The sequence below is a fragment of the Mauremys mutica genome, chromosome 1, assembly GCF_020497125.1.
Source record: "Mauremys mutica isolate MM-2020 ecotype Southern chromosome 1, ASM2049712v1, whole genome shotgun sequence".
Taxonomy (NCBI): domain Eukaryota; kingdom Metazoa; phylum Chordata; order Testudines; family Geoemydidae; genus Mauremys; species Mauremys mutica.
The window spans coordinates 231048518-231069431 of record NC_059072.1 but is presented as its reverse complement, the minus strand read 5'-3'; the positions used below and the strand labels follow the sequence as shown (position 1 = coordinate 231069431).

At 40.5% G+C, this 20914-nt stretch overlaps 1 protein-coding gene across 5 annotated transcripts in view; it reads left to right on the top strand.

Annotated features, from left to right (window-relative positions):
- The window catches only part of MSL3 (MSL complex subunit 3), a 41220-nt gene extending 20669 nt beyond the window's left edge, over positions 1-20551 (top strand). For 2 of the 5 annotated variants that reach the window (XM_044983953.1, XM_044983725.1), the window contains exon 14: positions 16406-20547. In XM_044983953.1, coding sequence (XP_044839888.1) covers positions 16406-16505 — 100 coding nt within the window. In that variant the 3' untranslated portion in view covers positions 16506-20547. Of the gene's footprint in view, positions 1-13663; positions 13753-16405 lie in introns of all 5 variants that reach the window. The other 3 variants (XM_044983801.1, XM_044983656.1, XM_044983875.1) reach the window with 3 other exon arrangements.
- The last annotated feature ends 363 nt before the right edge of the window (positions 20552-20914 follow it).

The window sequence follows — 20914 nt, the reverse complement described above, 5'->3', positions numbered from 1 at the left end:
CCAAGGTTGAAGCTATAAAAATCTTGTAAACTGAATGTACTTGGTCAGGAAGGCATTGAAAGAAAATTAATAAACCTCTTTTAATGTCACATTGTGTGTGTCTTCAAAGTAGTCACACATTGAAAAGTGGTTATATGGAACTAATGTATCAGAAGGTGTGTAAGGTTATCATGTTTGTTTAGTTTATGAACATATGAAATGAATTTTTCTGTGTTGATTGTTTATTGAAAATAAAACCAATCTTAATTGTTACAGTTTATCACAGTATAACTTTAAAGCGTATAACTACAGTTCTGGTGAGTCAGGTTTTTGATCACTTATTTTTATTTGATAAGACCTTCCAACAGTAATCAACATTTACTTACCATAATATGCTTGTAACAGGATCACCATTATTCAGCAGTTGGATATTGTTTTTGCTTGGATTGAATATTATTTGATGCTTAACAGACGCAAGGTGTTAGTTTATCGCCTTGCTGTACCTCAGTGACCCGTATCTGGATGACAACTCCTCATTTCCATAATATGTACATATCTGCATTTTGTTATCACATACACTTATCAGGCAAGGTACAATACCTCTTTGCATATCCTTGCCATTGGGCAAAACATTTAAAGGTATTTTACACGCAAGTTATGGAGAGGGAAAAAAATTGCTTTTCACAAGCAGCTAACTAGAATTTTTGCCAGACCCTTTAGTCCATATCTATCTTAGACTTCCATCAAGTTATCATGCTGAAATTTCTACTCGTAATCACTAACATGATACCTAATTATAGATGTTGCTGAATTATTTCAAGTTTTAACTTATAAAAATAAACTCTTCTTGTTGGTTCGTAGTGATGGTTGAGCAGAACTTCTTGCTTAGTGTTTCTTTCATCTCTCTCTCATATTGCATAGTTTCTGTTGCTGTCCCACTCATTCTTCTGTATATGGGCTCAGACATCGAAGTGTCTAAGCACCTCCTGACTGTTTTTAAAGATAAAAATAATATCCTTGACCCTATACCCTTATTTGAAAAGTTTGGGTACTATATTGATATCAAACGTGTATTTGTGTCTTTCTGCCATCCCTAGACTACTGGTAGTCTGAAACCTTTGCTTAACAAGCATGTCATCACTGAAAAGTGCTTTCATTTTTCAAGGCTTACGTACTGTCATTCTGCTTTTAAAGACACTCCCAATTTTATATTGAGAGTGCAGTAGCCTATAATTGACTAAATGCATTGCTCCTGAAAATCCTTTCATTTGGCTTTCAATCCAAGTCCATTTTAACTTGTTTTATTATATTTTAAGGCACTAAATGATTATGGCCTTCATATGTGATAGGCTAAGATACATTGTGATAAAAGCTCTATCTGTTGAGGTTAGAATGAGCAAGCTGGTGGCACATTCAAATTGTAACTCAAAATCTTAGAAAAAGGCCTCCAACTATTTTTCTTGATTATGAAACTTTTATTACTATAGTCAGTACTCTGTTACAAGTTTTTAAAGAAAACTAATTGTTTCATGGTGCTTCCTAAATTTTTGTGATGTACTTTCTAAACCAAGGAGACTGATGCTTTTTTTAATTCTATCCCTCTCTTATACTGAATTACTATTTTTATAATCTGTAGACCAGGGGTGGGCAAACTACGGATCCAGCGCTGCCTTGAGTGGCGCTGGGCCGGGGACAGAGCAGGCATGCAGGGAGCCTGCCCTGGCCCCGGTGTATGCCACTGCCACCCCGGAGACGCTTTAGGTAAGCGGGGCCAGAGCCTGAACCCCTCCTGCACTCTGCCCCCCAACCCCCTGCCCTGAGCCCCCTTGTGCACCCTGCACCTCTCCTGCACCCCAACCTCCTTCCCTGAGCCCCCTCCCGCAGTCCGCACCCCTACTCTGCCCCAATCCCTTGCCCTGAGCCCCTTCCTGCACACCGCACACCCTGCACTCCCTCACGCACCCCTGCCCCAGCCTTGCATACAATTTCCCCACCCAGATGTGGCCCTCGGCCCAAAATGTTTGCCCACCCCTGCTGTAGACTGTTGGAAGTATTGGTTTTTAATTTGTGGGCCCCTCTAAAGGAGAGTTTCTTAAATGTAGCTCTTGCTGTAGGAGGGTCTTACTCCTATTTTATTTGAATTTCTGACAATTTCTGTAAAATAGATTCTGAATTTGTGCTGTAATTGTCCCAGCAGGAAGGACCATTAGCTTTATTAGCCAGACACTAAACTGCTTTTCTTAGCAGGTATGCTAGCATCTATTCAGCAAGGATATTTATAATCCAAAGTAGTTCAATGGAGTTTTCTCCCTAGAGCAGTGGTCACCAACCAGTCGATAGTGATCCATCAGTCAATCTTAGAGGATCTCCCAGTCGATTGCAGTCTCCAGTGGTGTAGTGGGGCTGCCGCTAAGGCAGGCTCCCTGCCTGCCCCAGCCCCACACCGCTCCCAGAAGCGGCCAGCATGCCCCCAGGGGGTGGGGGGAACAGGGGTCTTCCTCCGCTGCTGCCCCTCTCTGCAAGCACCGCCCCCGCAGCTTCCATTGGCTAGGTATGGGGAGCTGTGGCCAATGGGAGCTGCGGGGGCAGTGCTTGCAGAGAGGGGCAGCGTGCGGAGCCAAGTGCCCCTTCCCCCAGGGGCCCCGGGGTATGTTGGCCCCTTCTGGGAGTGGCATGGGTCCAGGGTAGGCAGGGAGCCTGCTCTAGCAGCAGCCATGCTGCGCCGCCAACCAGGAGCCACCAGAGGTAAATGCTGCCCGGTGGGAGGCCGCACCCCAGCCCTCAACTGTCTCCCAGAGCCATTACCCCATATCCCCTCCTGCACCCTGAACCCCCTCCTGTTCCCCAAGCCTCAGCCCTGACCCCCACCTCCCAGAGCCAGCACCCTGTACCTCCTCCTGCACCCCAACACTCTGCCCCAGCCAGGAGCCCCCTCCTGCACCCAAGCTCTCTCCCAGAGCTTGCACCCTTCACCCTCTCCTGCACCCCTGCCCCAGGCTCATCCCAGAGCTTCTTCCCACACTGCAAACCCCCCAGCCCAGAGCCAGCACCCCCTCCCAAACCCCAACCCCTTACCCTAGCCCAGTGAAAGTGAGTGACGGTGGGAGAGAGTGAGCAGCAGGGGGGGATGGAGTAAATGGGGTGGGGCTTTGGGGGAGGGGAAGGGGCATGGTAGATCCTGGATTGCTCTTAAAGTCAAAAAGTGATCTTGGGCGTAACAAGGTTGGAGACCACTGCCCTAAAGAGTATAATTTGCAAAAACTCAGAACTTCAGAGGTAAAAATAACTATTTTTAAAATTGTCAAATTAGTCCTTAACAAAGGAGAAATTGAGTGAAGAGAACTTAACTCTTTAGGTTGGCTTTCTCCTCATATTGTATATGCTAGCAGTCCTCTAGATGACTAGTGACTGTACAGTAAGGAGTCTCTTTTCCCTCTCCCCTGCACTTTGAGATTTATTTCCCCTTTAATAAATAGGAGTTGAGTTTGTTAGAGACAAGTAGCCTACTCACCTGAGGACAGTTCAGTGAACATCTTGGTGAGAAATTGCACAGTTCAGAATGGCAGGTTGAAGTTCTCTCCCTTTTTCTTTAAATTGTGGCTGATCGAAGGGAGGAGATCTACACTGTCCATATAGTATAACAGTGTTCCTAACCCCCTTTTTAACTAACCAGTATAGATCAGGCATAAGTAGTTTACTATTACACTGTTGGCATGAACCATGTTTGTTTTATTTAAGAAAAAAATCAGTTAAACATTTTCATCTCTAGTGTAGACAGGGATTTAATCTCTGAATTTTAGATTATGAATTTAGTGTTTAAGTTTATAGTTTCACTTAAGTCTCTGGGCTATTGCAGTCTATCCTGAACTGAGAAACTTTCTTTGATATACCACTTTTGTCTGGAAGCTTATTTTACACTACATTTACTCACAGCCTGGTGGATGTTATAAATGAGATACTGCTCTGTAATACTTCTCAGTCAAACGTCAGATTGCTTCTGGACATGATTGATTTCAGTTTTCCAGAATAAATATATTGTAGTAAGAAATATAGAAAATATACACTGTTCTTTCATTAAATGAACAGTGTACCCATTCTGCTCAGCAGAGCAGTCTTACAGACTGTAGTGAGCATTTCTTCATGTACCGTTGAGAAATGTGTTTTAAGTACAGTACTCTTTTTGAAAATGTTCAAATTAAAACTGGCACTTGAGAAAACACTGACCCTGAGTCTTAAACAGTTCAAAACACTTGCTTTAAGAAGGTAAAACTGGGTTGCAATTGAGGCTAGTGCCTAACTTGCCATTTCTTGGTTCTGATAATAGTGAGAGTAATCTATCAGTAATCCCTTCCAGTCCTACACTTCAGTGATTCTAGGCAGCTTGGGTCAGGGGCGACTCCAGGCACCAGCATGCCAAGCGTGTGCTTGGGGCGGCAAGCTGCGGGGCGTGCTCTGCCGATCACCGCGAGGGCGGCAGGCAGCCTGCCTGCCGTGCTTGGGGCGGCAAAATGCCTAGAGCCGCCCCTGGCTTGGGTTAAAGTGATCATGAAACAGTAGAGTTCATAATTCTAAGGAATGGTAGGAGGGAAAACAGCACAACAAAGATAACAGATTTCAAGAAGGCAGACTTGAGAAAACTCAAGGATTTGGTAGGTCAGATCCCATGGGAAGCAAGTCTAAGGGGAAAAACAGTTTGAGAGAGTTGACAGTTTTTCAAAGAGACATTATTAATGACACACGAGCAAACTATCCCACTGCATAGGAAAGATAGGAAGTATGGTGAGAGACCCTCCTGGCTTAACAAGGAGATCTTCAATCATCTGAAACTCAAAAACGAGGATTGGAAGAGGGCAAATATAGTGCCAATCTATAAGGGGATTACAGATCAGTCAGTTTAACTTCAGTACCTGGAAAGATAATGGAGCAAATAATCAAGCAATCAATTTCCAGACACGTAGAAGATAATAAGGTGATAAGTAAGTCTGGATTTGTTAAGAACAAACTGTGTCAAACCAGCCTAATAGCTTTCTTTGACAGGGTAAGAAGCCTTGTGGATATGGGGGAAGTGGTAGATGTGCTATATTTTCACTTTATGTATATTTAGAGAGTACAGTTATAAAGTTTGAGAACGATACCAAGCTGGGAGGGATTGCAAATGCTGTGGAGGATAGGATTGTAATTCAAAATGATCTGGACAAAGTGGAGAAATGGTCTGGAGTAAATAGGATGAAATCCAATAAGGACAAATGCAAAGTATTCCACTTAGGAACAGTCAGTTGTACACACACAAAATGGGAAATGACTGCCTGGGACGGAGTGCTGCAGAAAGGTATCTGGAGGTCGTAGTGGATCACAAACTAAATATGAGTCAACATTGTAACACTGTTGTGCCAAAAAAAAAAAAAGGCAAACATCATTCTGGGATGTATTTGCAGGAGTGTTGTAAGCAAGACACAAGAAATAATTCTTCCACTGTACTCTGTGCTGATAAGGCCTCAGTTGGAGTATCATGTCCAGTTCTCGGTGCCACATTTCAGGAAAGATGTAGACAAATAGGCAAAAATCCAGAAAGCAACAAAAATGATTAAAGGTATAGAAAACATGACCTGTTAGGAAAGACTGAAAAAGACGGGTTTGTTTAGTCTTGAGAAGACTGAGGGGGAGGGACAAGTTTTCAAGTACATAAAAGGTTTTTTACAAGGAGGGTGAAAAATTGATCTCATTAACCTCTGAGGATAGGACAAGAAACAGTGGGCTTAAATTGCAGCAGTTGAGGCTGAGGTTGTATATTAGGAAAAACTTTGTCAGGGTAGTTAAGCATTGGAACAAATTGTCTAGGGATGCTGTGGAATTTCCATCATTGGAGGTTTTTAATAACAGGTTAGACAAACACCTGTAAGGAATGGTCTAGTTATTACTTAGTTCTGCCTTAAGTGCAGGGGACTGGGCTAGATGACCTGTTGAGGTCCCATCAAGTCCTACACTTGTATGATTTTATCACTAGGTTCATAGAGGTATGTGCATATTTGGTAACACTGAAATTAGGTCTGTAAGATTGGTCATGTCCTACACAGAACCAGGAGAAGAGGTGACTTGAGAGAGATGAGATTTAGTATGAGACTTTATTTTTCCATAACCATCTGATGGGTAGCATAACCTATGAAAGGCAGTTTTTTTTGCTTAACATTGTTCTGACATATGAAGGCTGTTGCCACATAAGCACAATTAATGAGGGGAAATTTTAATTTCTCTAGTAGATCCATATGTCCAGGAATTCTCACCCTTGGGACTTCATAGTTCTGGAATGGCACTGGGTGTAACCCCTCCAGCTCAAACCTTTTCTGACCTTGTGAATTTAAGATAGTGGATGCTGGTGCAAGAACTCCTTTTACTCACAATGTACAGTAGCACGCATCACCTATGACAGCTACCTCAAACCTTCCTGCCACATACCATGGGTATAGTGTAAGAATTCCCCCCCCCCCCCCAATTATGTAATTTCAGTCTATTTTTAATAAAATGTGCTATTGGGCTGTAAACTCTTTGGAGCAGATGTCACAGATTTCTGTCTCTCATGTGAGGCACCTAGCATACCTTGATATGCTGTTTAAATAATAAAAGATGGTATTAGCGTGAGCTGCCGCACCCATTTTCCATAATTCTGATCTAAAGCAGCCACCTCTCAATGAAAAGGGTAAGTTCACGTTCTTTCCTCCTATATCCTTGGTATCTGTCAGCAAAAGATACCAGTTGTAATTAATCTTCTGTGTTGTGGACCTGTCTCTTGACTGAAAGACCATTTCCAGTAATCTATTTGTTTCATGTAGGTCCTTGAACAGCTTCCAGAAGACTACAGCTATTCACCATTTCTCTTATTCACTACTTTTCTTCTATTTATTCATTAGGATTTAGAGAAAGGTATGTTAGTTCCTAAAATGACACTTCTAAAAAGTTCCAATAAATTTATCTTTGCAAGTCCAACATGTGGCTTTTCAGATTATAGGAAAGTGCTTTCCTAGTAGTCCATAGCTTTTTCTGTTAGAAGCTAATAATCTTATTAAAACCCAGTAAATCCTGTAGGCGGCTATTTCATTGCATCCCTTAAAGCTTTCTTTTAAGAATATTTTAAAGCAGCTTACCTCCTGTACTGCCGGTCTGAAACCTTTTGCATTATGGCAGTAAAGAATTTTATTTCTTTTCATACTTTGAATATTTTCCAAGTAGGGAGTCAGATCAATATTTGACAAAAGTATACAGGAGTTTAATCTTATGAGACCAATAAGCAAAATCTTGTGTGTGATTATTTTCTGTTGAAAATTAAAGTTGTTGCAGAAGATGTGACTTTACGAAAAAATGTCCACTGGATTGTGCAGTCATACTATTTCTGGAAGTAATAAGTAATGTTGTTACTCATTGTAGTAGTCGGTTGTGTCCACTAGTCTGTGCTAATGTGCAATTAATGTTAAGCAGTTATGCTACTAGAAGCTTCATACGAGTGTGATAAGGTTACAGATTTCAGATATTCAGTTGATAAATGTTTAATGGAATATTTTATATATTTTAAGAAAAGATGTTTGCTACTGAGCTGGGAAGATGAGGTAAATTGAAATATTCTGAGATAAGAGCTGGTTAAAAGTGGTTATTTAACAAATGTGAACTCTGTCAGGAGCCTGGTTCTGTAGCTGTTTCTCATGTTGAGTAGTGCTTTATTCTCGTGAATAATCTCTCTAATTTCAGTGTAAAAACTCTGATTCAGGAAAATATACCTATTTAGGACAGTAATTAATCACCTGCTTAAGAGCTTTCCTGAATCAGGGTCTAAATGTGGCAGAATCAGAATTCAAATGAAGATTAGAATTCTAATTAAGCAGAAGTCAAGGTATTGGAAGGAGTGGATAGACCGCGTAGTAAAATCTCTAAGGACAGGTCTACACTACAGCCAGGATGGACACTCTGAGATTGATCCCCCAGAGATCGATTTAGCGGGTCTAGTGAAGACCCGCCAAATTGACAGCCGATCGCTCTCCAATCGACCCCTGTACTCTACCCTGACGAGAAGAGTAAGGTAAGCCTCAAACTTCCGATGGGAAGGAACCCCCCCACCCTACCCCCCGTGGTAACTAGACCTAAGGTACGTTGACTCCAACTTCAACACGTAGCTGGAGTTGCGTAGCGTAGGCCAACTTACCCCGGTAGTGTAGACATAGCCTAAGTTTACCTCTGGAATATTTCAACCAAGCTGATACCCCTCACAGATGCTCCCATTTTGTTAATGTAATTTAAAATTACTTCACCCTAGGATCCACCTTTTGGTGCTGGGATCAAAGAGAATGTCACTTACATTATAAATTTTTTCACCTTTTTTGTTTGTAGACTGCACACTTAATTGCTCTTTAATAAATTTAGAATTAGATTTAATGAGGGACTCTTATTAGCTCAGTTCTGCTTAAGTGCTTCATTCCAACTCTATTCAACCCACCTATCCCAGGGACAGAGACAAAGCTTAGTCAAGTCCAGTAGTATTTTATCATTCAGCATTCCTTGTTTTTAAAAAACTACTATATTTATGGTAGGCTTTTTGTAGTGTTTTCCTACAGTAAAACAGGTGCATAGTACATATGACAAACCGTTTCTGTGGGAGCAGGGAGAGTTTTTCGTTGACTCTTGAAATAGAGGTTTGTTTTTTTAAGGAGTGCCATCATATGTTCTGTGTTAAGTGTTGCATAAAGTCTTTGACTAGTTGTGCAGCCTGGTAAACTTAGCAGAGTGGCACCTATTTGTCTAGTGATCAGCTAAGGTGGTGTGGAGACACAGATTATTAAAATCTTGATTACTGCATTGAGTTCTGGTTCTATATTAGTTTTTATTCATCAGTAAAAGTGTTCCTACTCTTTTTATTCATCTTGGCAACTGCCAAAGTACTGTCCTATAAAACCCATTTATATTCACTATAAAGTATCTTCAGTTTCTTTGATTGTGAAGAGCAGCCTTTTATTCTTTAAGGACCAGATACATAAGGAACCGTCGTCATTTCTGTGAACAGAAAGCTGTAATAATACATCTGTAACTCTGCTGAGCCATTTAATACCATTTCTTTACCTCAGATGAGGGTAATTTTCATAGAAGTCTTCAATTCTGTCTATCTGCCCCCTAATCATATGTGCCTTTCTGCTTTGTGCTACCCCAGTGGTTCTCAAACTTTTGTACTGGTGACCCCTTTCACATAGCAATCCTCTGAGTGAGACCCCCCCCTTATAAACTATAAACACTTTTTAAATATATTTAACACCATTATAAATGCTGGAGGCAAAGCGGGGTTTGGGGTGGAGGCAGACAGCTCATGTCCCAACCCCCGGTTTCAGAATCCCGTGCTAGCTTGTTAAATACTGAGCAAAATCTCCTGATAGCTTTTGCAGGAACTAGTGTGAAACTAGTAGAATGTGCATATTATATTGCATATAGAAGACTAACTTAAAAACATACAGTGCACAATAAAGTATTCATAAGTTAGGAAATGCCAAAATGAAGATTGCCCTTCAATTTGGCCCTTATACACATACATTATGATAGTTTTGCCCAGCATCAGTATGTGACAGAGCCTCTGGAATCCTTGCTTTAAACACAAAGGAACATCCTTCCCCCTCCACCTCCTCGCAACCCTCTTGCTCAAATACATAATGCCAGAATTAAGGTAACTTGGCAGTTTGAGTTCTTCTAATGTAGTTTTCTGTATGTAAATTCCTAAGCAACTCCATTCCCCCCTCTACCTGCCCAAAAGGCACAATTCTATCACATGGAAACATATCGTCTCCCCTGCCCCCTTCCTTCCCGCCCCGGTCTTGGCCCATCAACATGATTTAAAAGTGGGACCTTTTATGCCCAATATAGAGCTCTGCCAGCCTACACTGTTGACTTTCTGTAATTAACACCCATGAGAATGAATGAAATTTCATAGGATGGCAGAGGCCACTCTGAACAAATAATGATGAATCAAAGAGATTTTCACTAGATAAAATGTCTGTCTTTTATTGCTTACATTATTTTATTTTTTATAAATATTGAAGTAGTGGTCTTGCTTAAGCAAAACCAGAGAAATAACATGTTTGATACCCTGTTCTGAATAAAGTTTTAAGTAAAGGCAAGTGTTGTAGAGAACACCTTTCCATGGTTGCTGTAGTCTGTTTCTATTTAAAATGAAAGATAAACTTCTGAGCTTTTAGTAATTAATGTATTTCTGTTTAAATTTTGATTGCCTTATGTGTAGAATCTTCTTTTTCAGTATTCTTTGCTGCTTCAGATTTCTTAATATACAAGATCAAAAGAAATTACTTATTTAAGGGGAGCTTAGTGAGGAATAAGGTTGGAGAAATGTACAGTTTTTTTATACATTATATGCTGAACATCATTGGTACCACTTTCATCTAGATCGTATATACCAAAGTATTTATTATACTAAATTTACTGACTGCAGTTCTGGCTTCTAACAGATAACTTCTGTCCAAGAGCCAAGCACAGTGGGGCCAGATTTCCATTGCTTCCCTACCCATGTACTAATGTGCAAAGTATGGCTAATAGTTGGAAATACTAAGTGATATAAAACTTGTTTATTTTCTACATGGATTATTTTTGAGAAGGAGGGGTTTTGTTTTGTTTTTTACTAAACTTGTCCATTCCCAAACCCTGGTTTCATGTGCATGTGTCCCAGAGAAGGGAGAGCTTGTCAGTTTTAGCAGCTCTTTCCCCAAGCATTGGTGGCTGCACCATTGCTTCCTGGGCTCAGCTCTCCAGGCTACACTGCTTGGGTCTCCCTCATGTTTCTGTATCAAAGCTGGGTTCCAGGTGTGGCTTCCATGAAGCCATGAAAAAAGGGGGTTGGAAGAGTGAAGGGAATGTGCACTGTAAGCCAGGTAACTTCCCTTTATGGGGAAAGCTGGCGAACAAGAGGCAGGTCGCAGCAGAACAAGGAGACAACAAAATGTCACCCTGCTACAACAAAATGATGCATTTTGTGGCATCTTGGAAAAATGCCATATTATGTGGCTGTGGAACTGCAGTGTCTACAAAGGAACACGTGTGTGTGGAATCAGGGCCTGCCCTAGACCAAATGGCACCCCAGGCAAGGAATGTCTTCGGTGCCCCCCCCGTTAAACTTTTGAATACCTTATTTGTTATCGCAGTCGTAGTCCATTTCATGACTTTGATGCACTATTTGCATGCATTATTTATCTCTATCATATACGATAAATTTGCACACTAGGATCTGTAAATCTGTATTTATCATGCAATGTATAAGCAAATAAAATTTAGTTTCCTCTAAGTTTATAGAAACTTTTTAATTTTAAGAATAACTGAAATGTACTAACATCAAGAAATTGAACAGTGCACCAACATTGGGTGGACCCCAGTATTAAATAATATTACAGTGGACCTTAGAATGTTAACCCTAGTCCTTTAGTTCAGAAGGTCGTTTTCTCGCCTTTGCCCTCGCAAACTGAATCACAGCATGAGAGAGATCCAAAGATTGGCCAGTGGCATTTTCAAGCGGTAAAATAGCAAGCGATGTCAGTCTTGTCAGCAATCGTCGATCAAAGATATGTTTTAATGAGCATGAGTTTTGAAAAGCTGTGCTCATCGCTTGCGACTCTGACTGGCAGCATGAGCAGAATCCTCAAAGCTATTCACACATTAGTGTCCTTCAGCTCTGCATCTTGAATGAATTGGAGAACTTGGAGTGGCGAGTGCCACTCTGTGGCAGAATGTGACAGATGTTGTCCAGTTTGACATAGAGGTCTTTATCATTGACATCTGAATATTCCCCATGTGTCAGCGTCTGGTGAAGGTCCATACAATTGTTCAAGAGTGTTTTACAGTATACTGGAGCTTACTAAGGTCAGACAAAACTCCCCAGGTGTTTCTGTGGTGCTTCATTTATCTTAACCTTTCTTCGGTGGACACTTGAGCAGTGTCAGTGAGCAAGCAAAAAAACTCTCGAATTTTTCTTCTGAGTTTCCCGTTACCTCATCTCTTCCCTCATAACCAAACTTTCTCTTCTTCCGATGAATACGAGTTTTCTTGAAGACCGGCTGAACTCCTAAGTTTTCCACCATTTCTTTGCCAACAGTGATGGCATCTTCAAATCCATTGTCTCTGTAGGCCACAACAAAATCAAGGCAACTTCTCATCAAAATAGTAGCAGTTGTCATATCCATTGACTGAGTTTGTAATGCCTTGCTTAGAATGTTTACTTGGAACAGGATATCATCCAAACCACAATTGAGACCAGAAATTTGAAGTCAGTGATCTGGTTTGGCTAGCTTTATGCCTTGTTGAATTCTGGCCTCAGGTTTACTCGACTGCACCAGTTCCATCCAGGCATTGTATACCTCAGTCACTTGTTAGCTCACTGGTCTTACGCTGTCAATGTGGCTCTCCCAGCAAGAGCCACTTATCAGCTTCATGGTCAGATTTGTAACATTGTCCGTGAGGATCTTCCACCTGATAGTTGATGCTGAAAACAGGATATTTATCCTTTGCAGTACACTGAAGAGAGATACTGAATCTAAAGATGACAATGCTGCATCTGACACAACCAGGCTGAGAGAACGGCAGCTACAAGGCACGAAAGAAAGCTCTTGGATTCAGCACAAGGACCTTTGTCTGGATGCCACTGTTTCTTCCTTCATATTCATGCCATTGTTGTAGCCTTGTTGTAGTCCTGAAGCTTTATTTTATTCTCATTCAAAACATTCATAAACAGTTCTGCTGGTCTTTTCCAGTAGTCATCCACAGACCAAAAACAGATAAAGCATTCGTTTACTTGGCTATAGCCTTCCTTCTCAACAACAAATCTTACTGTAAACATCTTTTCACAGTGTCTAATATCAGGAATGCAGTCCATTATTTTGGCATAGTACTTAATTTTGCTGAGCTGCATCAATATGTTATCAAACACATTCCTTGCCATAAGGTCAATCAATTTGTTTTGAATAATTTTGCTGCAGTAATGGTCCATAGCTTCTTTACAAACTACTCTACGTAGGTGCTCACGCATGACATCATCATATTTCCCCAGGAGCTCTACCAAACTGAGGAAATTACCGTTATGCTCAGTGAACAACTTATCTGGCGAGCCCTGGAAAGCCAAATTATTCTTTGCCAGGAAGAGGATAATTGAGATCAGACGCTTGAGCACGTTCCTCCAATGCTGGGTTTCTGTATTAATGTTGCGCTGGTTTTCTGACCGACATCCATTTGGGGGAAGCTGTAAAATTGTTGGGTGACTTTTCATGTTGCTTCAGAGAATCAGCTAAATTATGCCAGTGATTGTAATCAGAAAGTGCAAGCAGTGACTTGGCATTCTTGTCAATTATTTTGTAACAAAACCAGAACGTTTTGTCCATTGATATTGAGTAGCAAACACCAATTCAATTTCTCACCATTCTCAAGCACTCTCTTGCAGTGCGACTTAGAGAAGTGTTGCTTCTACTCATTTGCTGGAAATGTTATTCTCGATTTTTTTTCTTGGCCCGTTCAAAATTGTATTATCATTATCAGCAGAGTTTGGACCACTGACCATAAAGCAGAATCTAATGTATCGATTTGTGGTGTGCAGGTTTTTCTCACTACTGTTTGTCATCATGCAAGGCTAATTCTTTATTATTTCTCTCCTTTTCATGTAAACTAGATTCTTCTTTGTCATCACTCTCCTTTACAATGCCAGGAAAACTGGATGATTTTCCATCACTTTCCTCACATTTCATTCCTTATCTTCAGGTAAATCTGTTAATTCCTTAGTAATAGGACTTCCATTATTTATACTTTGCTCCTCAATTTCTTCTGCACTGGGACAATCGGTATTGCCTAAAGCCTGGTCTATGTTCTGCTTCAGATGTTTTCCCATCAAATTTGCCTGTTGCTGCAAACTGGATTACAGTTGAGCTTTTCACTTCCTATACTGAGCTCCTCAAGGCTTCTTCAGGGGCATCTTTTATTTCTTACAGAGGAAAATAGACAATGTTAGGGAGAGCAAAAGTCTATGTTCCGCAGTCTTATAAAGTTATCAAACGTGTTAAGCATGGCAAAAGAAGTGTCAGTATTTCTGTTATATTGTTGCGTAGATAGGCATTTGATAGATATCTCTGGCATTTCATTAAATATGTCCTTTATTAATTGCTACTTACCTTCTTCATGTCTTAAAACACAAGTATACTTTCACAATTACACAATAAAACAAGGATCACAATATTGCAGTTGGGCTCTCATTTTACTTCAGTTCGTTCTTTATATCTCGCTGACTGACTGGCGAATCCATACCCCTTATATACTCACAAGGGCATGGCTGACGACATTGTAGGAGGTTTGAGGAAAATGTAGTTCTCAGAAAGTCTGGAAGGTTCCATGAGATTTTACAAAGGTCCAGAACATTGTAGAAGATTAGTGAAAAATGAATCCACATATGGAATACCTGAAACATTTTACTTCAAACATTCTATTTTCCCTTTTGTCGCTAACAACAAAAAGAGCACCCAAGCCCAGCACCCCAGCTGATTGCCTGGCTCACCTGGCCCTAAATCCATTCGTGTGTGTGTTGTGTGAGAGAGAATTAAAAATCCATGAAAGAAGGGGCTAATTCTGAAGCACTTAGAGGAGAGGAAAGTGATCAGGAACAGTCAGCATGGATTCACTAAGGGCAAGTCATACCTGACTAAGCTGATTGCCTTCTATGAGGAGATTACTGGGTCTGTGGATGAGGGGAAAGCAGTGGATGTGTTATTCCTTGACTTTAGCAAAGCTTTTGATACAGTCTCCCACAGTATTCTTGCCAGCAAGTTAAAGAAGTATGGGCTGAATGAATGGACTATAAGGTGGTTAGAAAGCTGGCTAGATCGTCAGGCTCAACGGGTAGTGATCAACGGCTCCATGTCTAGTTGGCAGCCGGTTTCAAGTGGAGTGCTCCAAGGGTCGGTCCTGGGGCCGGATTTGTTCAATATCTTCATTAATGATCTAGAGGATGGCGTGGACTGCACTCTCAGCAAGTTTGCAGATGACACTAAACTGGCAGGAGTGGTAGGCTGGAGGGTAGGGATAGGATACAGAGGGACCTAGACAAATTAGAGGATTGGGCCAAAAGAAACCTGATGAGGTTCAACAAGGACAAGTGCAGAGTCCTGCACTTAGGACGGAAGAATCCCATTCACTCTTACAGACTAGGGACCGAATGGGTAGGAAGCAGTTCTGCAGAAAGGGACCTAGGAGTTACAGTGAACGAGAAGCTGGATATGAGTCAACAGTGTGCCCTTGTTGCCAAGAAGGCTAACAGCATTTTGGGGCTGTATAAATAAGGGCATTGCCAGCAGATCGAGGGACGTGATCATTCCCCTCTATTCGACATTGGTGAGGCCTCATCTGGAGTACTGTGTCCAGTTTTGGGCCCCACACTACAAGGAGGATGTGGAAAAATTGGAAAGAGTCCAGCGGAGGGCAACAAAAATGATTAGGGGGCTGGAGCACATGACTTATGAGGAGAGGCAGAAGTCTGCAGAAGAGAAGAATGAGGGGGGATTTAATAGCTGCTTTCAACTACCTGAAAGGGGTTCCAAAGGGGATGGATCTAGACTGTTCTCAGTGGTACCAGATGACAGAACAAGGAGTAAAGGTCTCAAATTGCAGTGGGGGAGGTTTAGGTTGGATATTAGGAAAAACTTTTTCACTCGGAGGGTGGTGAAGCACTGGAATGGGTTACCTAGGGAGGTGGTGGAACCTCCTTCCTTAGAGGTTTTTAAGGTCAGGCTTGACAAAGCCCTGGCTGGGATGATTTAGTTGGGAATTGGTCCTGCTTTGAGCAGGGGGTTGGACTAGATGACCTCCTGAGGTCCCTTCCAACCCTGATATTCTATGAATGCTTGCAGGAGGACAGAAAATGGGATTATATTTACTTTCAAGGCTGTAAGCTGTCGGTTTTATTGGATATCCAATAAAAGCTATCTGTGTAGAGCTACAGATTCCATTTAAAATAAATATGGGTGAAAGTACATAGTAGACATAGGTGGTGTCTGCTACAGTTAAAGTTGTGAAAACATTTCTACAGTATCCCCTTGTTTTCATATGCTTATTTCCTGAAACTTTTGTTTTGCACTGAAATTTTCCATACATAGCCTCTATCCCAGCTGTTTGTGTTTTTTTTGGTGATGCTTGAGCAAATTCCTTCAATCTCCTTAAGATTTGAAAGTATGAGGGGAAAGGCTTCTTCACTATGTGTGTAAGACTTTAGCACTTTTTAAGCTTTGAAACTTGTGCATGAAGGACTATGTACATCAGCACATGATTTGCTAAACTTAAAAAACACTTTGAGAATTGCACAGCCTATTTTACTGCATCTTTAAACCTAAGTCTTTGTCTGATTTTAATCTGTGTGCTTTCTTCTCAGGTTTCTAGCCGAATATCATGACGACTTCTTCCCAGAGTCTGCTTATGTAGCTGCATGTGAGGCTTACTATAGCACCAAGAATCCTCGGGCAATCTACTGAAGCTTTTAGTGAACAATAAATCCTGCTGTACATAGCCCATGGTTGTTGCTGCTTTGCCACATAGCTACGAGATGAAGATGAAATGGAATTTGAATGGCCTTTTTCAGATAGGAAAAAGGGAGTCGCTTCTATGACTACTGGATTCGTTAGCAAAGATGGACCACTTCTTGTTTCAGAGCCATGCAAAGATTGCATTCTGAATTGCTCCAAGTGTTGCATGTAAGCTGCACTTCTAGAAGAAGGCCTGCACTGATTTCTAATGCATAGGACTGCATAAAGTTCTTACTAAGAAGTGTGTGTGGGGAGGGGGAAGCAGGTGCATTAGCAGTGGGACGCTTTCATGAAAACAATTACCTCATGCTGTCTTTCATTTTAACATGAACTGTTTTCAGCATGAAAAGTAAAACTGGCTTCACTCTTGTGTAAGGAGAATGCATAACAGGCATCCTGTGGATTTCGTTTCACACACAGAACCCACACTTCATTTTGTGAAACGGTCATGGCAGGAAAGAGTGCTGCATATAGAGGAAGAATTGCATAGCGATTTTATTGTCATAGTCTGTGACTCAAGGAAGTAGTTTTCTGTGGCTTAAATGAAAAATGTTGCTTGCTTTTTCTTTTTAAAAAGCATCTGTCTTTCCCATAGTAAGTTGCCACAGTTACGAGTGCAGACCTCACCAGTGATTCATCTTATCCATGTCTGTGAATGATTCCTAAAGGCATTAAAGAACAGGATGTTCTAACAGGTTCTCACAGAGTAAGCATAGAGTGAATAAAGTGACAGCAGTTACTTTGGCAAACTTTTTTCTTAATAAAGAAACTGGTTGGTAATTGAAGGTGTGATATTTGGGTGGATAATCTCAACAATAGGGTTTTGTTTGGGCTTTCATTGTATATTTTCACTAAATATTATTATGTAGAGAATGGGGGGTGGGAGTTGTGACTGTAAAAATGGCACCTTTTTATTGTACAATTTCTGTCCGTAAAGCAGAGGCACATCTTAGATTTACACTGACAAATTTTACTCTCTTTAGCACTGCAGAACTCATGCAGCTGTGTGAGAATGAGCTGGATTCTGTTATCCATCATCCCTCTGACAATACATACTTGGCAGAATTAACTGTTTATCTTGGGTACTTCCATTTCTGAGAGTGCCTCACAATCATTAGTGTATTTATCCTCACAACAACCCTGTGAGGTAGAGAAGTGCTGTTATCCCCATTTTGCAGATGGGGAATCTGAAGCACAGAGAGGAAAGTGACTTGCCCAAAAACACAAGAAACCTGAGCAGGAAATTGAACCTAGGTCTCCCATGTCCTGGGCTCATGCCCCAATCACTGGTCAGTCCTTATTCCCTTGAAGCACCCCAATTATAGAACGATTGCCTGTGATTCTGGAGCCAAAAAGAACCCACTTGAACTTGCAGGTCTTGGAGTTAGTAAAACCATCTCTTTCCATGTAAATCACAAATATATTCTGTAAGAAGTAACCCAGATCTGAAGAAAGAGTTTGTGTAAGCTTGAAAACTTCTTTAATTGACCCAACTTCTGTTGGGGTGAGAAAGATATTACTTCACCCACCTTGTGTCTCTAATATCCTGGGACGAACACGGCTACAATAGCACTGCATTACCAATTAATGTCACTTGTCAAGAGTGGAATGGCATGTTCGAGCCTTGAACTGAAAAGGTAGAGATGACCTTGGTTTTAGTGAATGAGAGACTGCAAAAGGAAAAGATTCTACAGAGTCTTAATGTCAGGGTAGCTACACTCATTTTGGATCCATACCAAAATGAGATTTGGAGACCCTTATTTCTAAAGATTCATTTAGTGGTGCTATTTTTTAAATTGTATTCCTGTAGTACCAAGTTTCCCAGGCCATAGTCTCCAAACTGTAGTGATTCTGAATCTACAGTACAAGCTGAGTAGTTCATGATCCTCTTTAATATGGAACACTCCTGTCATAAACTTGATACAGCAGGTAAAAAATACCATTCAAATATTAGTCTAACAAGATATTAAGCTTAGAATATCGCTGAAACTCCATCCTTAATCCTCTCCATTGTGGCAGAGTGTTGCAGTGCATATGATAGGGAAAAAAGATTTGACCTATCAATGCCTAAGAATAAGAGGGCAGGTTGAGAGTAGAATTTAAACCTTATTGCATGGTTATGTTTAACTGTAACAGTGACTTTTTGTGCATGCCATAATTATTTATTAATGTCTGTATTCAGTTTGCTCAGTGATTTGAGAAGCAGTTTAGGTAGTACCTGCATGCATTGTGCCTTGTTCAAACCAGTTGTATGAACTCATTTTCATGAATAACCAGTTTCCCCCCATCTTTCTACCTCTACACCAGATAAAAACAGACTCTTGCATCCTATAAATCTTCAACATGTGTGAGCCTGGTCAAAGTATTCATTGATTTGTGTTGAGTATAACACTAAAGGCAACCTGCAAATCTTCCTACAAAATTTCTTCATCTGGAGCAATATGTTTATGAGCACTATTTGCCACATTACCAGATTCCTCAAATGGAGCAGAGAGATTTGCAGGCTATCTTTTTATACCTATGATTTAATTATAGTGGTACTGAAGAAGCTGCTATAGGTGAAGGTTAGTAAGCATTTTGGTTACTTATAATATGTGTTGTAGGCTGCTTGTTTTTAAAAAAGAAAATCCTCCCAACAGAAACACTTTGGTTATGTTGGTTATCTCACATGTGTGGCTGAGTAGGAGGTAGTTTTACTAATTGTTTGTTTTTAATCAAAGTTTAAGATGGATTTTATACTTTTTACTGTGGGTAAGTGACTAGTGCACAGTTATCTAATTACTCTGGCATTAAATATCTGCTGTTTTTTAATAAAAATTTTTTTGAAATGTACAATTGATAAAAACAGCAGCTAATTGGATATTTCATAAGGATTTTACTCAGTGACAGATGGATGATATGACACACACACTATATATGCAGTATTGTCAACCCCAATCATTCTGAAGTCATGAGTTATTCCCCAAAAAGGCGTGAGATTGGCTTACAAAGCATGATGTTTACCTTCTGGTTTTTTGAGTCTCTAAGGCATACATGAGTCAAGTTTTCATGCTTTTCTTTGCAACTATGAGTGTTAGAAACTTTTTTGTTTTTTAAATAAGAGCTGAGATTTTCAGCTAATCATGAGCCTCCAAGAGCTGGGACTTTAGGAAAGTATCACAAGATTGGCAATAAAATTGTGAGTTAACACTGCATTGTTGCAGGATGCCATTAAATTCAACACACACTTTGCAGTTTTTCTGATGCAAACAGATGTGAGATGCAACTCGGCTTCCAATGGGAGTGTTTTTCAGATAAGAAGTAGTTGCTTAAACAAAATTGTACTGTATAAACTGGTCTACCTATGCCAGAAGGATATATCTATAGTTTATGGAGCAAATAATACATTTTTATGATTTAAAGTTACTCGCAGTGAATATTAATGTCTAGCGGAAAATGTATAGGTAAATACTGTATCAGCACAAAATTACACTTCTTTAGAAAGAAGGAAACAAGATGACATTGTGACACTTATGAGTCACTGACATAGTGGTGATATTGTTCGTATTGTTCCTGACCCCCTCCTGAATATTTCAATTTCTTTTGCTTATAAGAATAAGGGGGAAATAAGTTACCTAGTGGTATTGTCTTAATCCTCTTATTACTGAATCCAGAAGAGACAGGAACTCACTTGTTCTTTCTATCACTGACCAAACACACACTATGTATCTCAACAGATCAGGCTGACTTGAGGCCCCGTAGTTGCTTGTGGCTAATGGTATTTGGATCCTGTTAGTTACAGAGCCCCATTAATTATAAATCCTTCCTCTGGCCTTGCACCAAGCTTGTTATTACTGATGTCCGTTTGCATCACCATATTATTAAACAAGTACAACCAAAAAGACAGTGTTTCTAAATGGGAGGACAAAGGCTAAAACGAAAAAAATAATGCCCAGAACATGGAAGAAGCATATTTGCCAGTTTTGTCTGTGCAAATAACTGGGTAATTTATTGTTCGCAGGAAGAAGCAGCTCTGTGTGGCTTGAAAGTTTGTCTCTTTCACCAGCAGAAGTTGGTCCAATTAAAGATTACCTTACCCACCTTGTCTCTAGGTAATTTATTGTAAATGTACGTAAATGTTTAGAAGGACTGTAAAGGAAAACTTGTGACTGGGGCGGGGGGGGGGGAGGGGAAATAAGATCAGTCCTACAGATTCAACTGCAATTCCTGACAATGAGGTGTAAGATGCAGATGATGGTGACTGGAGGCATTCTGGCCAGATAGCAAGTATAAATGTCTTCAAAAACACTACTATTTTATTATCATCTGGGATAGACGATAAAGCTAAGGGTTCATATGAATCAAAAACTCTTGAAGAC